Source organism: Plecotus auritus (assembly GCF_963455305.1).
Source record: "Plecotus auritus genome assembly, chromosome: 4".
Lineage (NCBI taxonomy): Eukaryota > Metazoa > Chordata > Mammalia > Chiroptera > Vespertilionidae > Plecotus > Plecotus auritus.
The window spans coordinates 182,020,049-182,047,886 of NC_137775.1; the positions used below are offsets into that span (position 1 = coordinate 182,020,049).

The 27,838-nt window shown below is 42.0% G+C and overlaps 1 protein-coding gene across 3 annotated transcripts in view; it reads right to left on the reverse strand.

Moving 5' to 3' along the window:
* The window catches only part of JAZF1 (JAZF zinc finger 1), a 309,481-nt gene that overhangs the window by 176,432 nt on the left and 105,211 nt on the right, over positions 1-27,838 (reverse strand). The window contains exon 2 of one of the 3 annotated variants that reach the window (XM_080666510.1): positions 18,823-18,923. The exons of the other annotated variants lie outside the window; for them this stretch is intronic. Coding sequence (XP_080522636.1) covers positions 18,823-18,880 — 58 coding nt within the window. The 5' untranslated portion in view covers positions 18,881-18,923. The remainder of the gene's footprint in view (positions 1-18,822; positions 18,924-27,838) is intronic. 3 annotated transcript variants of the gene reach the window in all.

The window sequence follows — 27,838 nt, forward strand, 5'->3', positions numbered from 1 at the left end:
GCATGTCCCCAATTGGGGATCGAGCCCGCAACCTGGGCACATGCCCTGTCTTGGAATTGAACCCAGGACCTCTTGGTTCATAGGTTAATGCTCAACCATTGAGTCACACTGGGCTTGGTTGAGTTTTTTTAAATTAAAATTATTGGGGTGTCATTGGTTAATAAAATTATATAGCTTTCAAGTGTACAATTCGATGATATAGCATCTGTATATTGCATTCTGTGCACACCACCTAAAGTCAAATCTCCATCCATCACCCCACTACATTTGACTTCCTTTCATATAAAACTTTCTGAGAGTGATTCAGGGAAAGAGAGGGGACACGGTGAGATAAACGTGAAGGAGGGATCATGAGAGCTGCGTTCTTATTCTCACATTCAGTAACTAGCTGTGAGGCCTTGGATGGGTCATGTTACTTCTCAGAGCCTCAGTTCCCTTATCTGAAAGAAAAGAGAGGAATTTTCCAGTTTTATTTATATGTAAGCTTCTCTTATCTCAATTTCCTTATAAACTGGGCCCATTTGGTCAAACACATTTGGTCAAAACAAACCCTGTTTCTCAATCCTGATCCACCGGATCATAGTGTCCAGAGTTAGACGGGACAGAGAAGTTCCCTAATTCAGCTCTTACAGTGAACTCTAGAACATCCAGGGCCCCTCCAGCAATGCAGGACCTCACTCCGTGGTCCCGCCATTCTGACAGTGCAAATGATCACAGGTGACCTCCGACAACACGCCCCCATTCAATGTCTACCTGTCTCTTCTCTTCTCTCCTCTAGTCATGTATGTCCAAAGTGCTTTACTGGGAATGGACAGCGAGATGTTGGAATTTTCATTTCCAATGTCGCAACATCCCAATTTTAAATAGGAAAAGAAGAAGTTGTTTTCCTCTAATGGAAAAAGCTTGAGACTCAGTTGACAATTCTTACAAAAGGTACTAAACAAAGGAGAGGGGGGAACCAAGGAGAACGAATCCATCAGGTCAATTCCACACGCGGGGCGGGGAGAAGGGGAATTTTCCATGCAACGGAGATTGTCCACCTGGACAATTCAAGGCCACAATCCCTCCCCACCCCCCAGTTTATGTGTGGTACATTTTCTTTCATCTGAATTATTCTAATTTTATTTGTGTCCCTGTTTCATTCAGGTCCCCAAATAGACTCCACAAGGGGTTTGTAGCTGTCCTAAACACCAGATCAAAAGGCCTAATTTAAGGAAGAACTCTGGCTTCACAATGCCTAGCAAATAGCTTCTTATTGTGCTTGTATTTACATAACTAATAGATACATGCTAATTTTTCAAAGTTTTATGGTTCTCACACTACATATCTATGTAGATTTGTACTTGCTAAGCAAATGATTCATATAACTTTCTTTTTATAACTGGACTAGATAAAGAAAAGATAAAAACTCTACTATTGAATTTATTTTCCTCCAAGCATGTGTAAATAATGGAAATCATCTTTTTTTTTAAGCAAAACTGTTTAACATCTGCTTTTTATAATGTTATTTCTTGTGAACACTCCATGTTTGTAACTCTTGTTCCCAAGATTTACTTGCAAATATTGAATAACCGAAATTCCAAAAAAGGAAACATGTGCACACCTCATAACTCCAGGAAATTCTTGATTAGCTGAGAGCTGGAACCCAACCAAACAGAATTCCAGATTATCTGAAGCCTGTCCTTCCCACACGACTTTTATAAGAAAGTTGAAAACTATGAAAAAAAGCAAAAGACTTGCTGAACATATTGGCAGGTCAGTACAGATGAGCACGATTGTCTTTATTTGGCACACGTAACGCACAGCCAGTACACAGGAAGAGCTAATGTTCAGGGTGAACCCTTCTCTCTGCCTCAAATCTTTTTGTTGAACAAAGTAGACTATAAGTAGATAGTATCATTTATCTCTGAAACTCTACTGCTTAGCACATTGATTTCACCTCTATACTGAAATATTTGTGTTAGCAAATTCATAAGTACTGGTAAATTGGAGGCAAAGATGTTTAAAGAGATTTGTGATGATACAGTTTATTGGAATGTAAGGTCGTAGAAATTTAAGGGACCTTAGAGATCTATCTAGCCCTCCCTCATGCAGGAATCCTCCAAGAACATTCTAATGCTTTTAAAAATAGTTTGGTATCCATACTGGGACCATATTGGACACACACATACAACATCTCACCACCTCACAAGATTCTGATGTGAAAGACATATTTGTCTTTCAAACAGGGAAACTGAGGCTCAGAAAATGAAGGAAGGAAGATGAGGAAGAAGGAAAAGTCAGAAAAAAATTATAAGCTTTTGCCAATTCTTTTCTTTGGTTAAGATCCAAGGCTCAACAAGAACTAAATCAGAGAAGATAAAAATGTGCCTCCCCTCCCCCCATTCAATCAACTTTCCATAATTAACTTATTGAGATATATGTAATAAGCCAAGCCAGCCCCTGGGACACACTGTACACATAGACGTTGCTTCCTTCTTCTCAGTGCGTTAAGAACATCGCAGTGACAGACAAAAATAGTTAGGACCTGTTCCCAATTTCAAAAATTCAGGCATTAGCACATACCAGTAATTAATTGAGTGACAAGGAATGTTAAAACCCATTCCCCTAAGAATAATCAGTACAATTGTGTTCTTTATTTTAAAATTCAGTAAGTGTGTATGCTTCCGTCCCCCATCCCCAGGAGATAAATAACTGGAATGACCGAATACAGCCCAAAATACAGACATGGGAAAAGGGTGGCAGTTTTAACTTTGAAATGCACCATTCTTGTCAGTTAAAGTCAGACTAAAGCATTAATTTATTCTGAAACATTAATTAACTGGAGCTTTTTTGCATTTAATTTTCTCTGGCATTTTGGAATCTATTCTCAGCCCTGTGGAAATGGCAGGTCTGATGTTATTAAAGTTAGCCTTTCAGAAAGTCCTCGAACTGAAGACTCCAACACATTAAAAAATGCTGAGAGTCCAGATAATGCAAATCTAAGGTATTATTAAAGGGTATTCTTTACATAGGAAAGAAAAATCTTAATTTCAGTAAAAATGAATTCAACTATTAGGAAGGCTTCAATTTTATATATTACCTGGGCTCTTCAAACTCCTCCTAAGACACAGCTAAAGCCAGTATCATTTCATGAATTAATTAATTAATTAATTAATTCAAATAGCTATTGAGAGCCAAGTACATGTCAGGCAGGTATTAACCTGAGTGGAGTAAGCAAGGTTCTATTTTTGTGAAGTTTACAGTCTAAGTGGGAAAATGACCAATAACAAATAAATAAGAAAATATCTAAGAGTGATGAGAACAATAAAGAAAATAAAAAAGGTGATGTAATCAGGAGTGGTTGGGATGGCCCCTCTGAGATGGACGCATTTACAACAGTCGAGTCTTAAATGATAACAGTGAGCCACCGATCTGGAAACACACGTCTCAGACAGAGATCGTCTGGTGTCACTGCGAGAAGGCAACACTGAGATTGGCAGGTTTGAGGAGCAGGAAGGTCACGGTGACTGAGCCCACGGCAACTGATGGCAACATCTACTGAGACAGGGAAGCCTGGGAGAGGAACACCTGTGCCCACACTCCCATGTGTATGCATGTGTATGTGCATGTGTGTATGTGTGTGTAGGAGTGTGGGGGATTAAGGGTTCTATTTTTGAACATGTCAAGTTTTAGATGCCCACTTACAAGAATGCTTCAAATAGATAAACAATAAATGATAGCAATTAAATCATCACCCAGAGTCAAGAGGGAAATTCAGAATGGCTTCTGCTGACTATTGCCGTGTTGGGTAAGAGACATAGTTTTCTTTTTTTTTTTTTTTAAATTTTTGAGTTTATTGGGGGTGACATTGGTTAATAAAGTTATATAGATTCCAGCTGCACAATTCTATAATACATCATCTGTATATTGTGTTGATTGTTCACCACCCAAAGTCAAGTTTTCTTCTGTCACCATATATCATCCCTTTACCTACTTCTACCTTCCCCCGCCCCTTTCCTGCTGGTAATCACCATACTGTTTGTGCCTGAGTTTGTTTTTTTTCTTAATCCCTTTACCTTTTTTACCCAGCCCTCCAATCCCACTCCCCTCTGACAGCTGTCAGTCTGTTCTCTGCATCTATGAGTCTGTTTCTATTTTGTTTGTTTGTTTATTTTGTTCATTGGATTCCACATGTAAGTGAAATCATATGGTATTTGCCTTTCTCTGATTGGCTTATTTCACTTAGCATAGCACTCAGTATTCTAACAAGCTTTATTCCATTATGCAAGTCACCTTAGATACTCAATTGAATCAAGCAATATTTAATGTAATATGCCTCAAGTTCAATCTGGTAAGCAAGTCATAAAACATCTATGAAGGAAAGAAAGTCCTTTAAGAACCACGTAGAGCCCTAACTGGTTTGGCTCAGTGGATAGAGCGTTGGCCTGCGGACTCAAGGGTCCCAGGTTCGATTCCAGTCAAGGGCATGTACCTTGGTTGCGGGCACATACCCAGTAGGGAGTGTGCAGGAGGCAGCTGATTGATGTTTCTCTCTCATCGATGTTTCTAACTTTCTGTCCCTCTCCCTTCCTCTCTGTAAAAAATCAATAAAATATATTTTTTAAAAAAAAAAGAACCACGTAGATTATTTCTGTTGTACAGCGATAGTGTGCTCTCAAAGACATAAATTCTGTCACAGAATGCAAATCAGCAGGTGTCCTACATACAGGTGGCACATTTTTAAAAGTTAAAATATGTACAACAGAAATTGTGTAGTAGTTATTAGAAGCAAAAGACGTTTAGTTGTGCCTCACAACACAAAGAATTATTGTTTGTCTGATGAATGTCGGTGTGTGTGTGAGCATGTGTGTGTGAGCGCTCGCACGGGTGAGAGTTGATGTTGGCTGACAGTGGAAGGAAGGAGAGTTGACCTCCTTTCCAAGTCAGACTGTCCCAAATGACCACACTTCCTTACTTGGCATTCTCTGAGCTTGAATTTTGATGGATTGATTATAGACTTTTTTTTTAAAGGTGACGCAGACGTGGGAAAAATGAAACTAGACATCTTACTAAAGTGTAAAATTATGAGGCAGCACAGAATTCCATGAGCACATCTACTTCCCAAGCCTCAACCAATAAAGTATCTGCAAAAGCCAATAAAATACTGCTGCATCTCGTGACTCTTCATTTTCCAAGACATTTTTGTGTCTGAACTTCATTAGCCTGAGGGCAAGACTGTCACATACTTCAGATTATTTGAATTTGTAGATTATGACTATAATACAGGCAAGGGCCAAGAGTTTTGATTCTGAGTGTCCTTGCCAACATTTAGGAAAGGGCCACCTTATTCTTTATTAACAAATCTTCAGAGGAGAGAGTTCCCCTATACCGTGGTCGGCAAACCGCGGCTCGCGAGCCACATGCGGCTCTTTGGCCCCTTGAGTGTGGCTCTTCCACAAAATACCACGGCCTGGGTGAGTCTATTTTGAAGAAGTGGCGTTAGAAGAAGTTTACGTTTGAAAAATTTGGCTCTCAAAAGAAATTTCAATCGTTGTCCTGTTGATATTTGGCTCTGTTGACTAATGAGTTTGCCGACCACTGCCCTATAACATAGCTATCTGGCAATAAAGAGCCTAAAACTCATCCTGAGCATCTCAAAAACAGTCAGTACTTCTCACACCCATACTGGTAAATGCTGACCATGTTCTTTGAAAACTGCTAAGGAGTAATTTTAACAACTGCTGGACTTTCAAGGAATGGCCCCCCTCTCATCCTATAGGAAGAGAGAAAGCCTCTCTACTTGGGTACAAGAATCAGATCATCCTATGAAGTGCTGTCTTCAACCATGTTAACTAGTCCCGTCTAAGATGATGGGGTCACCGCATGAAAATAACATCCTGGGTGCCTGAAAGAGACAGTCCTCTTGGTGGGCAGAAGAGTCAACACTACAACCAAGAAGAAGGAGGTAGTGAAGGCACACAGGATGGAGCTAGGTTAAGGACAAATAGGAGCTAGGTTAAGAAGGTTGGAAGACAGAGATGGCATTTCCAAGAGAGAACCCACTGTGTGATTACCAGGAGGCAAGATAGAGGGTGATATTTGGGAAACAAGTAGCCCCATCCAATTACAGCATAAGGTGGGCGGAGGGGAGAGGAGAGAATGAGGCTGAAGAAGAGACTGTGGCTAGTGCCACACAGAGGGCCCTGGAGGACCTACTAGAGCAGCTGTGGGCAAACTACGGCCCGCGGGCCGGATCTGGCCCGTTCGGCTGTTCTACCCGGCCCGCGGAGCTGAAAGAGCGGAGGGTTCTCTTGCTCTCCCCTCCGCTCCTTTACTTTGAATTTATATTAGTTCACACAAACACTCCATCCATGCTTTTGTTCCGGCCCTCCGGTCCAGTTTAAGAACCCATTGTGGCCCTCGAGTCAAAAGTTTGCCCACCCCTGTAGAGGTTATCAATTACCCCGCAGGACATGAAGATGGACTGAAGAGTTGTGCCTTTGGGGTGTCATGTGGCGGAGTGGGGTTCCTGACATGATCAAGTTTGCATTTTAGAAATAGCACTGGCAGCAGATAGGATGACTAGGGGCCAGGGATGTGGCAAGGCTGGAAGCAAAGGAGAATGATGAAGTAACTAATGCATGTTGAAAAACCCCACCAAAACGACAACCATCCTTTCACAGCTGCTTGGTAGGAGGCGTCTTTTGTTAACACCGTTTTCCTGCTGGATTCCTGGGTCCTTTGAGTGCTTTGTCTATCTGGCAGAGGCTGCTGGGGTACTAGGATCCTACAGAAATAGAAGAGGGATATAAAACTGCTGCCAAAGACCCGAGTATCCCTAGGAATACATTGGGATAATGAATAAGGGTTCACCTTGAGAAGGGGAGCAAAGTCAGTAATGAAGAAGCTAGGAAACTAACACTCTGGCTAGCAGATGGCCTTCTGTAAAGGAGGGCTGCCTGCTAATGGTGGGCCATTAGCTCTCTTTACCCCACAAGATGTGCTCTTTGAATGCAAAGTCCCAAGTGTTGTGAGGCTGTCTCTCCCCATGTGACCTACTGCCTCCAAGGTTCAGCTCAAGTCCACCTCCTCTGAGAGTCAGTCAGAGTTTGAGCTGCCCTCCTTTAAGCCCCATACCTCCCACCTCCACCGGGTCAAGCCCAGCAATATTTTTGGGCATATCTCTGCCTGTTAATGGGGGCTGCTTTTTACTCATCTTTGTGTTTGTGTTATCACAGCCTGGCACATGGCTCAGTGTTTGTTTTAAGAAACAGTGTCAGTTAAACTTTGCTTTAAAAATATTGCATGGCTACTGGGAAACACAGTCTGGCAGGTCCTCAGGAAGTTAGCCATAGAATTCACATATGACAGGCAATTCTACTCCTAGGGATAGACCCAAGATAATGGAAAACAGGTATTCAAACAAAAACTTGTTCACAAATGTTCACAGCAGCATTTTCCACAATAGCCCCAAAGTGTAAACAACCCAGATGATGTCCATCAACTGATGAAAAAACAAAATGTGGTATAGTCATATAATGGAATGTTATTCAGGCATAGACAGAAGTACTGATACATGCTGAAATGTGCATAAACCTTAAAAGATTTAAGTGAAAGAAGGCAAACACAAAAGGCCACATATTGTATGATTCCACTTATATACTAGTAAAACTAGAGGCCTGGAGCATGAATTCGTGCACCAGTGGGGTCCCTCGGCCTGGCCTGTGGGATTGGGCCAAAACCGGCTCTCCAACATTCCCCGAGGGGTCCCAGATTGCAAGAGGGTGCAGGCCAGGCCGAGGGACCCCATTGGTGCACAATTGGGGCCAGGGAGGGCTCCAGGGTGTGTCTGGACCATCTCGCTCAGTCCTGATGGGCCAGACTCCAGCAGCAAGCTAACCTACCGGTCAGAGTGTCTGCCCCCTGGTGGTCAGTGCATGTCATAGCGAGTGGTTGAGCAGCCTTAGCATACTGCGCCATTCCCAGGTTTGCTAGAAATGGACAAAGTCAAGCAAAGCCTTTAGTCCTCAACATTATTTGCAAAATTGGAGTTGCACTAAGATGACCATCTGACAGCTCTTCTGCTCTAACGTTTGAAGGGTAAGTTACTGGGATGTGTCAGTCCTACGCATGGGACACTCCCCAGCAGAGAATGGGCACAAGGATGAGAGTGCCCCTTCCTCCAAAGTGTCCGCACTGTCCTAGCTGAGGGCGCAATCTGCTAGAGCAGTGGTCGGCAAACTCATTAGTCAACAGAGCCAAATATCAACAGTACGATTGAAATTTCTTTGGAGAGCCAAATTTTTTAAACTTAAACTTCTAATGCCACTTCTTCAAAATAGACTCTCCCAGGCCGTGGTATTTTGTGGAAGAGCCACACTCAAGGGGCCAAAGAGCCGCATGTGGCTCTCAAGCCGCAGTTTGCCGACCACGGTGCTAGAGAATTTTAGGTCTGTCAGCATTCTCTGAAAGTTCATCAAGATAGCAGGAGTTACAAAGAAAGCTAGTAACTTAAGAAAAAAGAAAAAAAAATGCCCACAAAATGTATTTTTCTTTGGTTTTTAATTAAAATTGACCTTTCTGAATCGATGGCTGGAGGCTGCTATGGTAATGAAAACGATGTCATCTACTGGTGATACTAACTGTGGCAGAACAATGAGAAAGGTTATAATCACCACAGAATGCCTAGGTCTCTAAACACCACGTAATTGTTGGGGCCAGGGAAGGGGGAAGGGAGGTAGAGATTAAGAGACATTATAACCACACAGGCACAAAGCACTGCCCCAGCATTATTTGAAACCCACTTGGCTGGGGTATTCTCAGGAATTTAGTTCCAGCTTTTCCTTTAAGGAGCTCAATTGTCTGAAAGAAATGAAATTTTGACACCAGGGGTCACCACCAGCCTCTTAAAGTCTGAATGAGGTGAGACCAGTGCCTCGCCTAAGGGGTAGAAAGGAAGGAAGGAGAAAGGCTGGGAGGATAAAGAGGAAGGTGAAAATTAAGGGGACATAAAAGAAATTCATTTGCTCTGCCTCTTTAAAGAAGGTGGGGGGCAGCTGGTGGGGGTGGGAGGAGGAGGCCAGCCAGCCGGAGTGTGTCTACAGAAATGTGGCCGACTGGCTAAGTGCCCCAGAGCCCATATTCCCGAAAATCCAACATGTTTTCCTCTGCCAGGATCTGACTTCCCTGCAGGTCAGCCCAGACTGAGTGACAAATGAAGGGGAAGCTGCCAGGGAAAGAACAAAACAAAACAAAAAAACCTTTCCGAGGGAGACGTGGAGGAAAGCTCTGCTGAGCCGAGATGAAACTCTCTCTGCTCCTGTTCCTGTACTCCGGGTTACCCAGCCGTTAGGGGTGTGGGGAGTGATTATAATCAGAACAATACCTGGTAGCTTAGAGACCACCGCACAGACTGAATTGCTACCAGTAAAATTAGAGCGGGAACAGTGGTGAGACTGAGGCTGGTAGGGACATTTCACAGTACATGTGGATTTAAAAAAATTTTTTTCCCTCAGCTTTAAAAATCACAAAACAGCATTTGCCAATTTTTAAAAAGTGGAAAAAAAATCACTTTTTCATTTACCCAAATCAAAAGAAGTGTAAAGTGAGAAAGTGACTATTCGTGAACTCCTGCGACCTCTCCTGGGTTAATGCCAACAAGCGCTGTGACAAGCAACCTTCTCTAACTTCTTCAAATTCGTAGCTGTCTGTACCACAATTTAAATCTGCCTCTTATTGAGTGCTTACTTCTGTGCCCACCAAATCCTTAGAAAGTATTATAAACATCCCCATTTTTACAGATGGGCAAACTGAGGCTTAAAATCCTTAGATAGCCCTGACCGGTTTGGCTCAGTGGATAGAGCATCAGTCTGCAGACTGAAGGGTCCCAGGTTTGATTCCGGTCAAGGGCATGTACCTTGGTTGCGGGCACATCCCCAGTAGGGGGTGTGCGGGAGGCAACTGATCGATGTTTCTCTCTCATCGATGTTTTTAACTCTCTATCCTTCTCCCTTCCTCTCTGTAAAAAACCAATAAAATATATTTAATAAAAAATAAAATCGTTAGATAATTTGCTCAAGGTCACCCCACTTGTACATGACAAGTCTATTCCAGACCTGGACTTTTAACCATTATGCTGACACAAGGCATCTATTCACGTCGAATTATACAAAATTAGTTTTGTTTTAATGGCTGCCTGGTAGTATATACATTGAATACTCATAAATTTTATTTAACCTGTTCCCTTAGGGAGGGATTTAGGCTGTCCTCAAGTTTTATCCTAAACATTGCTGTGCTGAATTTCTTCGTGTAGCAGAACTTCGAGGTGAGAAGTAGGTATGCTGTATGTCTGGAGAGATGTAGCCTTCCGGGAAGGATGCATGAGAATGCCCTTCCTGACACACCTTCCCACACACTGGACATTCTCAGTCATTTCCATTTTTGGCAACCTGGTGGATGCCAGTGGAATCCAACAGTGGCTTTTCCCTGATGGTAAGTGACATTGAAGGTATTTTGCTGTTTATTTGCATGCGACTGGTCATATCCTTTCCACACTTTTCTATTCCATTGTTTTTCCATACTAATATGTGAGCCCTGTCTATAAATCCTGAATATTAGCCCTTTGTTACATATGCTTCATATATAGTCTCCCAGTTAGCTACCCATCCTTAATTTTATAATTTATAGTTTCTTTCACTACCATTTCATGAAACTGAATTTGTTAAACATTTTAAGACTTCAGGGCTTCTTGTCATGCTTTTACTAGTAAAGGCCTTCTCCCTGACTATAAAAATATATTGCTTTATTTTCTTCTGGAATTTTATAGATTTGAAATATAGAGTGTGGCATTAAACAGGGATCTAAAATATGTATTTTTCCCAAAGGGATTGACGGTTGACTTAACACTATATATTAACTATTCCATCCTTTCCTACTGAAAGTTTTATCTTTGTCATATATTCTTATGGACCTATTTATAGCAGGTTTCAGAATCCAGCATTCCAAATTCCCCCAAATTATTTCTTTTAAATATATTTCTTTGCCATTGTTGCTCATTTATCCTTTTGTATGATTTTTAGGAGCAACTTGTCAAGATTTAAAAAGAAGTTCTATTGGGATTTTATTGCCATCGTACATGTTATATTAATTTGGAGAAAACTTATTTTAGAATACTGAGTTCTTAACCAGAAGTAGAAAGAATCTGTTTATCAACATCTCTGTGCTTTACTTCAGTGAAGTTCTATTGTTCGTCTTATGTATATTTTTTGTTCATTTCACTTTCATTTCTAATTGATTGTGAAGCAATTGTGAGGTTATCATATTTTCCATAATACTGTATATGTGGTTAATGCTATCATATGGGAAAAATACTCCTTTTTGTTGATTGATATTCTAATGATGAGTCACTTTTACTGCATTTTTATTGCTTTTCACCAATTGCTTCTGATGTTTATCACCTTTAGCATTATATCCTATTAACTGAGTGAATTACACTGCATTCCTAATACTGGACTACCCATACCCTCCTAGGCCAAGAATAAAATATGGTGTGTTATTCTTTTGGTATTTTACTGCATTGTGGTTTGTACTTATATTGATAAGTGAGATATATTTTTTGGTCATATTTTTGTCTGGTGTAGGTAACGAGACTTATTATGCTCGCCTGTAGAATAAACCTGGATGCTTCCTGTCTTATTCTGTGCTTTGGGGGCATACAAATCATCAGGAACAAAATCTGTACCTGGTATTTAACAGGGAGGGCAGATTGGCTACTTTTCAAAAAGAATTAGACAGTTGGTTAGGATGAAAATGGAAGGTTGGATGGACAAATGAATGGAAGAGTAATTTTCCTCTGTGGTTATTTTCTATTTATGTGTTCCTTTTTGATTCAACTTTGATAACTTATAATTGTTAGAACTAAAAAGACTGATGCACAGAAAATGCTGTGAACCTTTGGTTATATCTCCAACCAACTCAGTCACACTGGCCAGGGCCCAACCACATATAATTTTTGACGGTCCCTAAACTTAACTACTAATAGCCTACTGTTGATCAGAAGCCTTACCAATAACAGAAACGGTCGATTAGCACATATTTTGTATGTTTATGCATTATATACTGTATTCTTGCAATAAAGTAAGCGAGAGAAAAGAAAAAGTTGTTAAGAAAGTCACAAGAAAGAGAACATTCAGTTACAGTACTTATTGAAAAAAAATCTGTGTATAAGTGGATCCACGCAGTTCAAACCCACATTGTTCAAGGGTCAAATATTTTTAAATTTCCAGGTTGTTAGAATGGGGGAATGCTGTCCTTGTTGCAACAACTAGAATCATTGCTACTCATGGTGCATATGTTTTGAAATGTAGTCTTTTTGTGGTCTGATCCATACTCCATTTTTGTGTCAGACTGAAAGAATGTGTTCTCTTTGTGTTGTGTATCAATACTCTCATTAAAGCAAGCTTGTTAATGGAGTTACTAGTATTTCCTATATGCTTTCTTTTGTTATTAATTCTCTGGGAAATTTCTGAAACTGTGTTGTTTGTTTGCTTTAAAAAAAAACTAGTTATATTTGAAATGAATATAGGTGCTCCCTATAAATAATTTCTCTAATTTAGTAGAATTCTGCCCTTTCTCCTGCAAACTGGCTTCTGAATACTGATTTTCCAGCCCCTTTTGCATACTGTACTCTCCTTCTGTTTTCACTTTTAACTAACACATCTCCCCAACAAGCTCACCCTCCCACCTACTCTACAGCTTAGAAAATGTCCTAGGATTCATATACAAGCTCCCTACAAAGGTCAATGCCACAAAACAGTGTTGTAAATGACACAGTCCATCAATATTTAAAGACTGCAAATAAGAACAATTAAAGTCAACCAGTAACTCAGAGTAAAACAAAAATTACAAGGAAGGAAATCACACCTAACATTGATCTAGACATCAGAGTCCCTACCACGTGGTTTAGTGGTAGAAACTAAACACTAGTGTGGCCGAATGGAAAAGAAAATATGCTCTCATTTTTGTTTTGTTTTGTTTTGTTTAGAAGTTGGTTCCCTGAATCTCTGAAACTGCAGGTTCACCCCAAGGGCAGGCCTCATGTGATGTTTTAAAGGGGGACAAAATTAACCTTGTGCACACCTCCTATATTCGAGATCATTAATAAAAAGCCAAAATGTTTAATTTGCTCGGATGTTTCTGCTTTTTGTCATTTTTGTATAGTTAACAGGATCATAATTTAAGTAAGTCACACATTGTAAATAACATGGCTATATTATTCTCTCCTCCTTGGTAATTAGACCACCTTTTGTTACAAAGAATCCTATAAACCATTTAACCATGAGTGGTTGTAAACTGCTCGTATTAAAAATGGGGTGCTCCCCCTCCTGAATTGAATATTACCAAGGAAACTGCATGCCTTTTCATCTCTACTTCATTTTCATTTTATTTGAGTTTCTGGAATCAATTTGATAATTTGATAATTGAAATGCAGGCATAAAAATCTACTATAAAAACTTTGGGAAGCAAGTAATCCCTATTGACACTGTCACTTTCCATCGGTGCAAAGGAAGCGTGAGGGTGGCAGACAGATTTGTCATTTACTCGCCCAGCCCTCGCCTACCAGTGGTTTCTTCAGCCTCCTTTGAAAATGACAAAGTCATCTGGCACAGGAGGAATTGTAAGAGTATTTAACAAATTAACCATCATCTCTCCAGTGTCACAAGGTGAGAAAAGCCACATGTAGCCTGTGTTATTTCAGATTACTTGATATGCTTATCAGTCAAGATGTTAAAATCAAACGGGCAAAAATCAGGCTAAGACGCCCAGTCTTAGAATAAAGGACACTCCCAAAGTTGAGGAATCCTTTTTCCCCAAAGAAACAGTGACAAGTATGGAGACTATTTTGTTTCTATTGCGGCAAACAATACATCATGTTAAGTTTATCATCTCAACCACTTTGAAGTGTCTAGTTCAGTAGTGCTGGTATGCAAACGTATGAACAAGATTGTGCAACAGATCTCTAGAACAAAACGCCACTTTGATGTTCAATCAATCCCATTTATCGGAGACAGAATGCCTGTCCTATTTGCTTTGGTATAAAACTGACCACACAATAGTTACAGAAGTTGAAGAAATGCAGCCTCAAGAATCTACCCTTTTACATTGGACCAACCCCAGTGGTCTTTTCTAACAACTAGTGTACAGTATTGAACTAGCATGTAGCAATGTCGTTATCAGCAAATGGAACAAAAATGGGTCCCCTTCCTGTGCATAAAGGGAATATGGTTCAACTATTTTGGCAAACTGCACTGACCTGGAGGACCCCTGCCCACACCTCGTAACCCCTCCCCTCATTCATTGGTTGACAAGATCTCTATTTGTGGTTTGTTTGGGGATGTTCTGGCCACACTAAAGCTACTGGTAAATATTCCCACTGTTTCCCTTTAAGAACCCCAGGGCTTGGTATAAAATGTGATCCTCTCATGCTTGGGGCCATTAGGGTAAATGTGCTTTCTGTAGCCCACTTAGAAAGTCTGCTCAGGAGGAGGTGCAGACTCGGAGACACCGTCTGCCTTTCTTCCTGCTGTTGGTAACGGTAATGCAGCAGCCAGCTGCTGGGGAAGGAAGGAGACTGAGAAGGGGCTGGCGGGGTGGAGGGGGAGGGGGAATGGGGGAGGATTTACCCTGTGGGCTGGTCCACCATCCTCCCCTGGAACAGGTACAGCGAATGGTGTCCACATTGCACTCTGGGTTAGAAGTCCCCCCCAAAAGGCACTGGACCTGTTCTCTATCTCGGTCTAGATGGTGTTCACATGGGTATACGTGCAATACAGATTTGTAAAAATGAACGGGTACACTTAGGATTTGTGCATTTTATGTCAGTAAGAGTGTTAAAAATTATTTTACAAGTTCCCAATCTAGACTTAGTGAATAACGAGGTGGCTCCCATTCATTCCCTTCACTAAACTTTTGCAATGAATGACCTGACCTCTCCCAATTCCAACCCCTCACCTCTCCAGTTCCCTTTCTGCATCACTAACACGGTAAGACTGCCCAAAGTCCGGATCTGGTGACGCCACACCCAGCTCCTTACACATCCCCGACGGCTCTCCACAGCTTATGACTGTCTATAGAACCCCGGCCTGGCACTTGCACCCTGCGCCCAGGGCTGGCCCCACACACTCAGTGTTCACCGGAGTCCATCCTGTGATGTCCCACCCCACAGTGCATGTCAGTTCCTCTCCCCTCCCTTCACCCCTGATCACATTCCCATCTCGGTCTGTTAAACCCTATCCATTCACCTCTCCCTTTCCAGAGTCCTCCAAGTGGACAACACGACAGTAATCCAGCGAACACTTGTTTGCTATGCATTTGTTAAGGACCTTTTAACGCCATTTATCACATAGAATAAACTCCACAAAGGCAGGCCCTTTGTTTTACTCACTAACCTATCCCATGCACTCAACACATTGCTGGCACACAGTAGGCACACACCTGAGAGCTTGTTGCCCACACTCTGTGCTTTACAGGAGTCATTTCTAGTCCTGAAAATGCCCTTACAATATGTATAACATAAGCCCCACAGTCTAGACCAGGAAACTAGAGTTCAGAGATGTTCATTAACCGGCCCAAGGCCTCCCAGCTCCGGACAGTCACCTCCTCTTCCCTTTGAATTCTTAGAAAGCGACGTACCACGACTGTGTGTGCATCTCCTGCCTGCTACTGCAGTCATGGCACAGCCCGTCCGCCCCTTCCGGTTTCCATTCTGTGGGAGCAGAGTGTCCACCCATCACATTAGCCTCTGAAGCCTCCAGCTCAGCTTTGCAAGTAAGGGCTCCATAAATACCTACTGAGCCACTGAAGGGCAGATGATAAAGGGGCAGAGAAAGTATGATTTAGAGAGTCTCTCTTAAAAAAATAAAAGGAGCATGCAATAAAGCAAAATGAGCACTAATTAGTAAAAGGAGGCAAGTTAATTAGTGGAAGGAGACAGTTCCCAGCACGTTTACATGACAGCAGAGAGCGGCTCCATGGTGGATGGGGCTCCTGGGAGTGCGTGTCTTTAACTTATAAAAATTAACTGCAAAATGCAAAGGGCAACGATACACTATAGGCAGCTTCATTTCTTGTACTATTTGAGAAAAAAACACACACCACAAAAAAACGGCCTGTTTAGGCTGGACTGAATGCATTATCTGAATGTGAGCATGAAATTTCACAGAAGAATAAATCATTCCAAACATTTCTCTCCATAAGAATCATGTCCACACGTGTCACAAGAGCTAAACCAGTGGATTAAGTGAAAAGCAAACACAGCTTATGAAATAAGGAGAGGTCCCCGGCTTTCACCTCGGATGGGGCTCGGGTTACTATTTGGCAATAACCAGGGTGGCTGAGCACTCCCCTTCTCTTTGTCTTCAGCATCCTAGCAATTCCCAGCGCACACCCTGGTCCCCGGAGTGTGCTCCCGAAGCACATTCCCAAGTCTGCCGCCCCTTATCTCCATGACGCCGTCAGTCACTGACGATGACGTTTGGAAACACACCCATCTCTAACGTGAGGACAATTTATACTACATTTTATGAATAAATACCTATAAAAATGTTTGGTGCCTTTAAGGGATAAGATTTTTGAGCTGCTATCCTAGAACATGCAAAAATGTTAAGTCACTAAATTTGTTCTGGACCACCTGAAAAAGAACTCACACTAATGGGGCTGTTTTTCTCAATTTCTCAACAATAGAAAGCAAAATTAAAGTTAGTTCCTAGGGAATCACTGTCTGTGACCCTCCTCATTGAAGTGACTGTAAAGCCCAGTGATTGCCATTCGTTCAAGAGGGGCTCAGGGGACAGGTGGGATTTTACCAGTGACCCACATCTTGGTAAAAAACAACAACAAAACACTCGCTAAAAAAATGAATTGGTAGTCAAAGGAAGATTCCAACCTGATTATTGTAAAAGTACATCCATGACCCTAACCTATGTGTCTGCCTGTATGAGGTTTCTAGACTCTAGATCTCAGTACAGGCTGAGAGAGAACCCACAAATAAGCCTAGGGCCGTGGTCGGCAAACCGCGGCTCGTGGGCCACATGCGGCTCTTTGGCCCCTTGAGTGTGGCTCTTCCACAAAATACCACAGCCTGGGCGAGTCTGTTTTGAAGAAGTGGCGTTAGAAGAAAGTTTAGGTTTAAAAAATTTGGCTCTCAAAAGAAATTTCAATCGTTGTCCTGTTGATATTTGGCTCTGTGGACTAATGAGTTTGCCGACCACGGGCCTAGGGAATGACGACGGCCAGAGCTGACTAAGCCTTCATTATTGTGACAAGTCCTCTCAGCACCTGATACGCATGGTCGCATTGGCTCCTCACCAAGCTATGCGGTAGAAACACCGGGGCCTGGCATTTTGTTTCCATTGTGAAAAGGTTTTGACTCCTGTTTGTACTGGTGATAGGCTACCCTGGTAGCGTTTAAAGTCAGTTTTAATCAGGGCTTGTCTGTTCCACCTAAGATTTCAAATGTTCTGGCTTTAAATTAGTTCAAAATATTCTTTTATTATATTTAAATGTCTGCCCTAACTGTAGACAGTACGGTGTTCCCTTTACTAATAATGTTTATTGTCACTTTTTGTTTTCCTTGATTAATCTTGAGAGAGTTCTGTCAACTCTATTGACCCTTTCACAGAACCAGCTTTTGGCTTCTTTGATCCTGGTTAGCGGAACAACAACAAAATGTTTTTGTAAAAAGCGGTGTCCATTGTTTCCCCCTTTTCTTTTTTTGAATTGATTTTAGAGAGAGGAAGGGAGAGAGAGACCGAGGGAAACATCCTCCCCAACCAGGGATCTAACCCAAAACCTGGGTATGTGCCCTGACCGGGAATTGAACCCACCACCTTTTGGTGTATGGTATGACACTCCAACTACTGAGCCATACCAGCCAGGGCAGTTAGTGTAAAATTTTTTTTAAAAAATCCCCTCAATTCTTGCATTTATTGTTTCTGACTACTTAAGATCTTCTGTTTATTTGTCCTGGTGTTCTGTAGTTTTACTATCTAGGTATGGATCTCTTTAAAATTTTTAATCTTATTTGGGATTTGCTGGGTGCTCTGAATATGTGGACTGGTATCTTTCATCATTTCTGGAACATTCACTATTCTCTTTGTCTCTTAGCCTTTCTTCTATATTTTCCAACTGTTTGTCCCATAGTAATACATTCTGAACACTTTATTCAATCTTACCTTCCAGTTTATTAATTCTCTCTTCAATGCTGTCTAATCTGCCATTAAACTGCCTTTTGAGCTTTAAATTTCAATTACTATTTTATCTATATAATTTATATTTTCTTCTTTCTCAGGATATCTTTGTCATTTTAATAGCTTGCTCCTTAGACATGCTTTCAATCTCTCCCTCCATTTTTAAACACAGAAAACATATTTTATATGTTGTGCTGGATAAATTCAATACCTGCAGTGTTCACAGGTTGATTCTGCTGACTCTCGTTCATAATGATTTATTTTCTTATGTTTTGAGGTCTTTGAATGGGAGCTAATATATTTTAGAAACTCCCTGTGAGGGTTCTTTATGGTCAAATTAAAGTGGGTTCCTCCACAAAAAATTTGCATTTGTTTCTCGGCGAGGTGCTGGGACTACCAACCTGGTACCACTTTAATTCTTAGTTTCCTGTTTTTCTGACTATCCAGCTAGTGTGAATTCTAGCTGTAAATCCACGAGCTGTCTTCAGGTTACAAATATTCCGAGATTTATTTTTGCTCCTCCACATAGCTCTAAGTTGTAAGTCAGAAAATGTTCCTTGGAGAAACCTGTATTTTTTTTCCACCCTAGCATTACCAAGAGAATGTAGTTTAGGGGTTTCAGTTCCAGGGTGAGAGGAGTCTTCATTAATCATGCTGGCTAGCTTGGGTGGGTCCAGGGTGTTGCCTTCTGTGGCCCTGGAGGTTATAAAAAGGAAAAGCCAAGTTTAAGGTGAAAGTCAGCTTGCAGTGCCTCCGCTTGTTTCTCTGGGTTTCCAAATTGCACTTAGTATTTAACATCCGAGCCTTCTGTCTCATCTGGTTGCTGGTGCATTGCAAAAGAATCAATTCCATCCATCCTGTGCGAAGTATGGGATGGAGGGGTTCGGAGCGAGAGCTCTAAAACCACACTGCCCAGGTCCAAACGCCTGCACAGTACTTATTAACGGGGTAGTCTTGAGAAGTTTTAAAACTCTCTGCTTCAATAGTCCTACTTGTCCAAGGAGAATGACTAGTACTTGCCTCATACGTGGGTTTCGTGAGGATTAAATGACAATACAGGTTAAGCCCTGAGGACATGCCTGGCCATAGCCAACACTAAAAAAAAAAAGTTATTGTTATCATTACTATTAGATGGTGGTGCTATGAGGAGACCTTACAACGCAGATTTTTCTGCTCAATAATATGGCTCCCCTGTATTACCATTCTGTAAAATGAACCTCTGCCAACTTTGATTTTTCCATGAACACTTCTGCCAGTGTGTTCATTTTTCTGAAGCTTCTATTTAAGAAATTACACAAAACACAATAAGTGTATGCATAACATTGAATGGCAGACACACTTCACTGAACACTTCTATTTACCCACTCTTATAACTTAGGACCAAAAGGGAGCACAATGAAATTAAAAGATGTGAGTTAAAAAAGCCAAAGAATAATTTTATTGATGTTTAGTGGAGGGAGCCAGCTGTTGCCATCCAGTATAAAGCTGAGCAACTCCATGGCATGCCGATGGGAGAATGGACTGGGTTTGTTAAATATGATTGTCCCCTGCTCTTACTAAGCCTACAGGTAAGAGTTTTTAGACCCAGAGCATCTGTTTGTAGAGAGGTGAGAAGCTATTATGCTATAAATAATGTAAAAAGGTATGGAATATGCATGTCTTTAATCTTAATAACCAGAGAGATGGCTTTTGTAATACTAGTATTTCTTGATTTTAATAACTGATTATTTTTTAAAATAAACTATCAAAATCCATCTCTCATGAACTCAATTTTAAATTGCGGACTTCGTTTACACTGCCAGCACTGATGGATTCTTCGGTTACAAAATAGAGTGTGAGCCCTTGAAGGGAAATCAGCTCCTTTTTATTTGTTTCTCATTTTTCTCAACAACAAAACAGAACATCTTTGGCTACCCTGGGATTTGGGGTTGTGCCAGTTATCAGTTGATGGTGGCTCAACTCCAAATTGGCTCTCGAAGCATTTCTTCTTTACAATGAGCTCAATGCTAGAATGTACCAGTAGAGGGCGCTGTAGGGACATTGCAGCGGTACCAGCACACAGTGTTACCATCATCTTGGTCCCTAGGCATTGCACACATATGAGAACACCTGGTGATGCTCTGCTCCAGCCAAGAGTCCAAAGCATGCAGTCCCTCAGTGACCACACAGCACTGTCCTGGGCCCGGGAACCAGCTCCTCACAGCCCTCCTACACAGACCCTGCACGCTGCAGGCTGTGCACCCACAATGGAACCTTACTTCCTTTGCCCACCAGCCTCAGTAAGCCTGTGCACAGAGCGCTGTTTCCTGCCAGCCCAGCAACTGCGGGCCAGTGGTGGCCCAGACAACCCAGCAAGAAGGACCCCCTTCCAGTGCATCCTCCCTTCAGCTCTATGGGGCCGTTTAGAGTTCTAGTTACATCTTTATAGTTACTCTATCGTAACTTAATAATTCTTTTTTTAATTTATTTTTTTAATTAAGGTATTATATGTGTACATATCTTACCATTGCCCCCCCCACTCTCATACATGCCCTCACCCCCCAATGTTTTGCATCCGTTGGTTACTCTTATATGCATGCATATAAGTCCTTCGGTTGATCTCTTATTTCCCCCACCTCTCCCTAACCTTCCCGCTGTAATTTGACAGTCTGTTTGATGCTTTACTGCCTCTGTATCTATCTTTTTGTTCATCAGTTTATAATGTTTTTTATTATCCACAAATGAGTGAGATCATGTGGTATTTTTCTTTCATTGACTGGCTTATTTCACTTAGCATAATGTTCTCCAATTCCATCCAGGTTGCTACAAATGGTAAGAATTCCTTCTTTTTTATGGCAGCATAGTATTCCATTGTGTAGATGTACCACAGTTTTCTGATCCAGTCATCTGCTGACGGGCACCTAGGCTGTTTCCAAATCATAGCTATTGTAAATTGTGCTGCTATGAACATAGGGGTGCATATATCCTTTCTGATTGGTGTTTCTAGTTTCATAGGATATATTCCTAGGAGTGGGATTACTGGGTCAAATGGGAGTTCCATTTTCAGTTTTTTGAGGAAACTCCATACTGTTCTCCACAGTGGCTGCACCAGTCTGCATTCCCACCAGCAGTGCACGAGGGTTCCTTTTTCTCCGCATCCTCGCCAACACTTGTCGTTTGTTGATTTGTTGATGATAGCTATTCTGACAGGTGTGAGATGGTATCGCATTGTCGTTTTGATTTGCATCTCTCGGATAATTAGTGACTTTGAGCATGTTTTCATGGGTCTCTTGGCCTTCCTTCTGTCTTCTTTTGAAAAGATTCTATTTAGGTCCATTGCCCATTTTTTTATTGGATCATTTATCTTCCTTTTATTAGTAATAATTCTTAATAATAACTGTGATTTCTGTCTCCTTGCTTGATTCAGAATGACTGACAGTGGTTGACACTCATTTTCAAATTCATACAGCTGTACTCCTTCCTCTTCATACAGCACAGCCTCTATCAATTTAAAAAAAATGGTCCTCTTGCCCTAGCTCAGTGGTCGGCAAACTCATTAGTCAACAGAGCCAAATATCAACAGTACAACGATTGAAATTTCTTTTGAGAGCCAAATTTTTTAAACTTAAACTTCTTCTAACACCACTTCTTCAAAATAGACTCGCCCAGGCCGTGGTATTTTGTGGAAGAGCCACACTCAAGGGGCCAAAGAGCCGCATGTGGCTCGCGAGCCGCAGTTTGCCGACCACTGCCCTAGCTGGTTTGGCTCAGTGGATAGAGCATTGGCCTGAGGACCAAAGGGTCCCAGGTTCGATCCTGGTCAAGGGCACATGCCTCGGTTGCAGGCTCCTCCCGGCCTGGGCCCTGGTCAGGACTCCTGCAGGAGGCAACCAATTGATGAGTTTCTCTCACATCAATATTTCTCTATCTTTCCCTCTCTCTTCCACTCTCCCTAAAAAAATAAAATCAATGGAAAAATATCCTTGGGTGAAGATTAAAAAAAAAAAAAAGTGGTCCTTTAATGTACATTACAGCTAAAATATTGGCCAAGCATGCTCCTCACATGTTTTAAAAATCCTTGAATAATGCCAGGAAATGTCTTCTAAGCTTATTTCATTCTTTTCTCATATCAGATGAAAGAATTCCAAGCTCAGCACCTCACGTACCCAAGGATTTAACACCCTGTTCGTTCTTCCTTTCACAAGGAGGACACAATCTTTGCCATATTCTAAAGCCTTTTCATTGGACGGGAGTTTGAAAATCCTAATTACTTCCAGAGTAACAAGTTGCCACAAAGATACTAAAAGTGCATTTAAAAATATAAATTAATTCTATAATTTTGTTCAGATGACTGCAGAACCTGGAAAGGCTGTTGCTGCTATTGATGCATAACATACTGCTATTGGTCTTTTTATATAAATAAATAAATAAATAAATAAACAAATATATATATATATATATATATATATATATAAAGTATTTTTTTATAAATAAAAAATAAAAATACGGATTATTTGTCCATTTGTTCAGTGTTGTTTGTGGACTCAGTATTAGACAGATCACAGACTAGGTGCCATGGCACAAAAAGATGAGTGAGGCGCTCTCCCTTCTCTTCACTGGAATAGGGCCAGACACAAGAAGGAAGAGACCTGGTAGGGAAAGATAACAGGTTCCCCCACAGAATCACCCTTGTAATCACTGGTAAACATTACTAAGTATCTCTTAAGTATTACTAAATACCCATATATTGGGGGGGGTGGGGGGGGGAGATGAACTAATCTCAAAAATAAAAATTAAAAAGTTTCATACTACAGCCATTTGGACTCAGGTTCTTAAATGAAGAAACTGAATTAAATCTAAAAAATAAAACAAAGCTCTCCACAACACAGCCGTTACTCTACAAAAATAGAACGAAAAAGAATACAATATGCTCCATTTGCAGTATTTCCCCGTTCTGTGGTAATGGAAACAAACAGATATCTGGGATTACAAAATTTTTTTAGGACATCCAATTCACCAAGCATGCAAATAACTTGACATTTTACAACTGTAGCTTCAATAGCGTTTGAGATTCCCTGAGTAAATAGTTTCCAATCTCTACGCGTCTCCTTGACATGTGAGGGAGGCCTCCAGAAATGCCACCCTCTGAAAGTTATCACAATGGAATTTCAAATGTAATGAGCTGCATCTCATGTCCATGCAGAGAGCGTCATCCGCACCGCAAGAACTGTTCTATTCTTTCTCCCCCAAACAGTTCTAAAGGTCACTCCAGTCAAAGGGTGATAAGTAACTGCCAAGAATATTTTTTTAAATTAGGCACCCTGTAAATTATAATTTTTAAAAAATAGAAATGACTGAGGCAGGCAAAATTTATATGCATCATGAAAAACCAAAGATATGGAACTAACACCTTTTGCTGACCAGAAAAATCTGGCCATCTATTTTCGTCTTCTAATTTTGTTAATTTCCCACAAAAGTATATTTCAACCCTCAGCATTTGCTGCTTTAATCAGCCAGCAGGAAAAACATAAAATTTAAAAGAAGGAAATTATGTAAAAAAAATATTATATAAGCAAATGCCTTTTTAATTCTTACCCCACCTCGTGCACAGACACCACCATTTCTGGAAATTGGTTATTATTAACTAGGAAAGAATGAAAAGAGGCATAATTCTGCTCATCACTCACTTAGCAGAGAACTAGTTTTTAAAATGAAACCTAAAACAATGCATTCCACAAAGTGGTTGCAAAAGAAATGCTGTAAATTTTTGAACTAACCTAAATGACAGTCGAGAAAACAATCTGTCAACAACCGTCAGTAGTTAACGGCACTTCGCCCAACAAGATTGCAGGAATGTGGGAATAGCAGGAAGAGATCTTATCATCTCATTCGGGCTTCTTGACAGATTATGAAATCCAAAACCAAATAAATTTCTTTTTTTTTCTCTAAGAAGTGTTCTGTGGCTGGCCTCATGAGCAGGCAGGATAAATGGGGTACAATGTTAGGGACATCACCTGCCTTTACAGTTTCTTGACCAGCCAAATAGGATATCTGAAATCATGCCACTAGAGACTCCTTCCATGGGGTTATATGTTCTACCTAAGAATCTGAAAGTTGGATGGGCATTGACACATCATTAGTCCAAACTCATTCAAGGAGCATATCTGAATTCCATCTCGGTTAAGTTCCTTTAGGTAAATGACAGGGCCTCCTTTACCTCCATAACCCCAGAGCCTGGCAGACAGCAGGAAAGCACACGTTAACTGTAATGTTGGTGAAACGGCCAAAGACTCAGTCTGATGACTTTCTCTCTGAGCCTGACTGAGAATCAGACCTCTGGGAACAAGACTCTGGAGAGGGAAGTTTTGAGTAAGAGGAGGGGCTCCAGGGAACCAGCCTTGGGTCACAGAGATAGAGCTCGGAGTTCTTGACAAATGTAAGCAGAGTGAGAGCTTGGGGTAGAGGAGAGGGTGGGAGAAGGGGGAGTGCCTCAAGAGAGCATTCTGGAGGCAGAGTGAGGGAATGGAAAGAACACACTTGGTTCATTGTACAATGTTTCCCAGATCCGCCTCTGCCAATGAGCGCACTGTACATGTTGCCGTCCTATCCCAACACGTGATGTTCAGCCAGTGCAAGATGACTTAGAAATCCTGCAACTCTTCTGAGAAATTACCAAAGATGTTTTCATGGTTAAAACCTTGTTCGTTAGGTTAAGTGAAATTACGAGAGTTTAATGCGATCGCTACAAGAAAATCACCAAAGCACCTCATGACCCTTTCCCCCCCTCCTAGGAAATTCTAATTTATATTGGGCCCATATTTGAACTTCTTTTTAAATGAGAAAAAAAAAACAGAGGAAATAAAACTACCACCTATTTTATTTCTGTTAGCTCTACTGCCGGGGGCTATTTCTTCTTTCCCTTCCTTTCCCTCACAATGTACCTTTTAAATCTGACACAAAAGACAGGAAGAAAAAAAAAAAAAGAAGAAAAAAAACCTCAGCTCCATCAAACACATTTTTACTTGTGACCAAAATACTGGACCAGATGGATTGCAAACTTGCCAAGAGCACAGCTAAATATTCACAGGAGAGCTACGAAGGAACGTAAGCATGGAACTTGCTAGTTCTTCTATCTCTGATTTTGTTTTTATTCCACCAAAACCCAGGGCTAGGAAACACTGAGGAAATGACCCCCAGGCAGATTCCGTGTTTTGCTTAGCACGTCACCTAAGTGTCAACACCTTAGATGCACTGAGTTCTAACCCAAAAGATCACAGAAACAGATCTCTAAGGCTACAGAGTTTCGCCAGAGGCATTTCAAAACCTGCTGAATCCTTCTGAAAGAATGCTGCTGGGCTCTGACACGTTGGGTCAGGGCTGGGAGCTGGAAAACATCAGCCACAATGATGCAAACCCTCAGGGATCACAGGGCCCCAAGAAAGAATGAAAGAACGGGGAGATCTAGGAGGAACGGAGCTGCTTGTTCCCTTCCTCGTTACCAGCTGACAACACAAACAACACTGACCAGAGGACGGCTGTCCTGCTGATCCCGTTCTTGCCTTTTCGACACTCTAATTGGGAAACTCCACTTTATGACCTGAAAGGCTTTCCAAAAACACCCTACAAAATCCACCAAGGATGGCCCCACTCCCCCAGAGCCAAGGGAAGCTGAGTACCTACAGACTCAGCGCGGGGCTGCGCTCCTGCACCTGCCTCGCCCCTGAACCCGAGGGTCCCTGACAAGCTGCTGCCTTCATCCTCAGCCAGGAGACACATGGCTGAAAACTCAGAGGCAATGCTGGAGTCTGTGTCCACTTCGGCAAACTAAGCAGAGCTTTATCGCCCACTAGGCCCACAGCCGCTGAGGCAGGGAAGGCTGGGTGCGAGCAACATGAATGGGCAGAAGTACAACCCTCACTCAAAGTGTCTCCCTGCCACTTCAGCGATGTCGGGGCAAAGCTTCCAGGGATGATGACCTGGGCATCGCTGCTGCTGCTGGTTGTGAAACTGGAGACTATTGCCGCCCTGATCCACAAAGGAATCCCTCGCTGCTGCCCCTGCTGGTTCCCTGGGGCCACCTCGGGCTCCCCACACCCCACAATCCAGCCACCGAAGGGACTTCAACACCGCGGCCCAGCCAGTTGTCTCCTGGGGGCTGCCCCTACCACGCCAGGCCTTAGGCACTCAGAGTATTGCCCCTGTAAAACTCTGGAGGCCGGCGATGGAGAATGGGTTGGGCAACATGTCTCTTGTTTTCAGCCCAGTCTAACAAAAGGAGAAAATGAAACGAGGAGGAAGATGGGCTTTGGCCAGTTAGAAAAACATAATGAATTGGAACCAAGTAGGGGAAAATCAGTTTGAATTTGGGAAATCTCAGAGTCCAAAAAGGTTGGATGGGGCCTTTGGGAGGGGCTCCATCCAACCTCCAACCTGCACAGCTGGGCTAAGAGGCGCTGGTCAGCGGCTGGTCAGTGCTTCGGCCTCTGTCTCTCAGCCTAGTGCCCTCTCCCTGCCTCACTCTGCTTCTCCTGAGTTGTTAATTATTTTTAAGACAAAACTATTTCTATTACTTTCACGTGTACCTGAAACTGAGCTAGGAGAGGAACAATATGAGATGTTCTCCCATTAAAATACAAGATCTCCAATTGGCATGAAAGTGATCAGGAAACGCATAGAAGTTTCTAATGTAAGCAGAATTTATTTATTCCGTTAAGTTAGCCATTCCCCTTGTTATATTAATATGCTAACATATCTTATTAATTTCTCTAATTAATACGCTCTTTCCTCAACTGCACAAGTGCAAACTCCCCCACAGACCTGGCCAGGGATCCCAGTGCCCAACTGCCATCAATGAGATTTAACCCCAATAATAAATTAGAATTTTAACCAGGGCCACAGGAAAATCTCATGAGCAGAAAATGCAGAGGTTAAAATTCAAGTCCCCCACCCCCCCCCCATGTGTGTAACACAGAACAGAGAAAGAACAGGCCTAGGAAATGTCACTTCAAAAACAAAAACAAAAAGGAAGAGGAGAGAGAAAGAAAACATGAGTCATTGATAAACAATCTGTTGACAACCGTGTTAGAAACCATGCGGAGTGTGTTGGGATGAACAGTTGCCCGCAGTTTCCCCTGGAACACAGACAAGCTGGCTGTGATGGCACAGACAGATGGCCGGGCCATTAGCTGACTCATCCCTGAGTCAGCTGCCTGACATCATGCAACAGCACGAGTGCCGCACACAATGGGATCGAGGTCTCCGCTGGCTGGGGAAGTCCCAGGGGGTGGCTCCCACTTCCATGATGTTCCGGGGGTTCTGGAAACCGGGCCCTCTGTTCAGTCACCCTGGCCTCAGCTCACAGATTCTCAGAGCAGGAGGATCGTCCGTGTCCTCCAACCTGCCTTCTTTTTTTTTTCTTCTTCCTTTTTAAATATATTTTTATTGATTTCAGAGAGGAAGGGCAGGGGAGATAGAAATATCAATGATGAGAATCATCCATCGGCTGCCTCCTGCACGCCCCCTACTGGGGACCGAGCCCACAACCTGGGCATGTGCGCTATTTGGGAATCCAAGAGTGACCTCCTGCTTCATAGGTCGATGCTCAGCTGCTGAGCCTCACCAGTCGGGCCCAA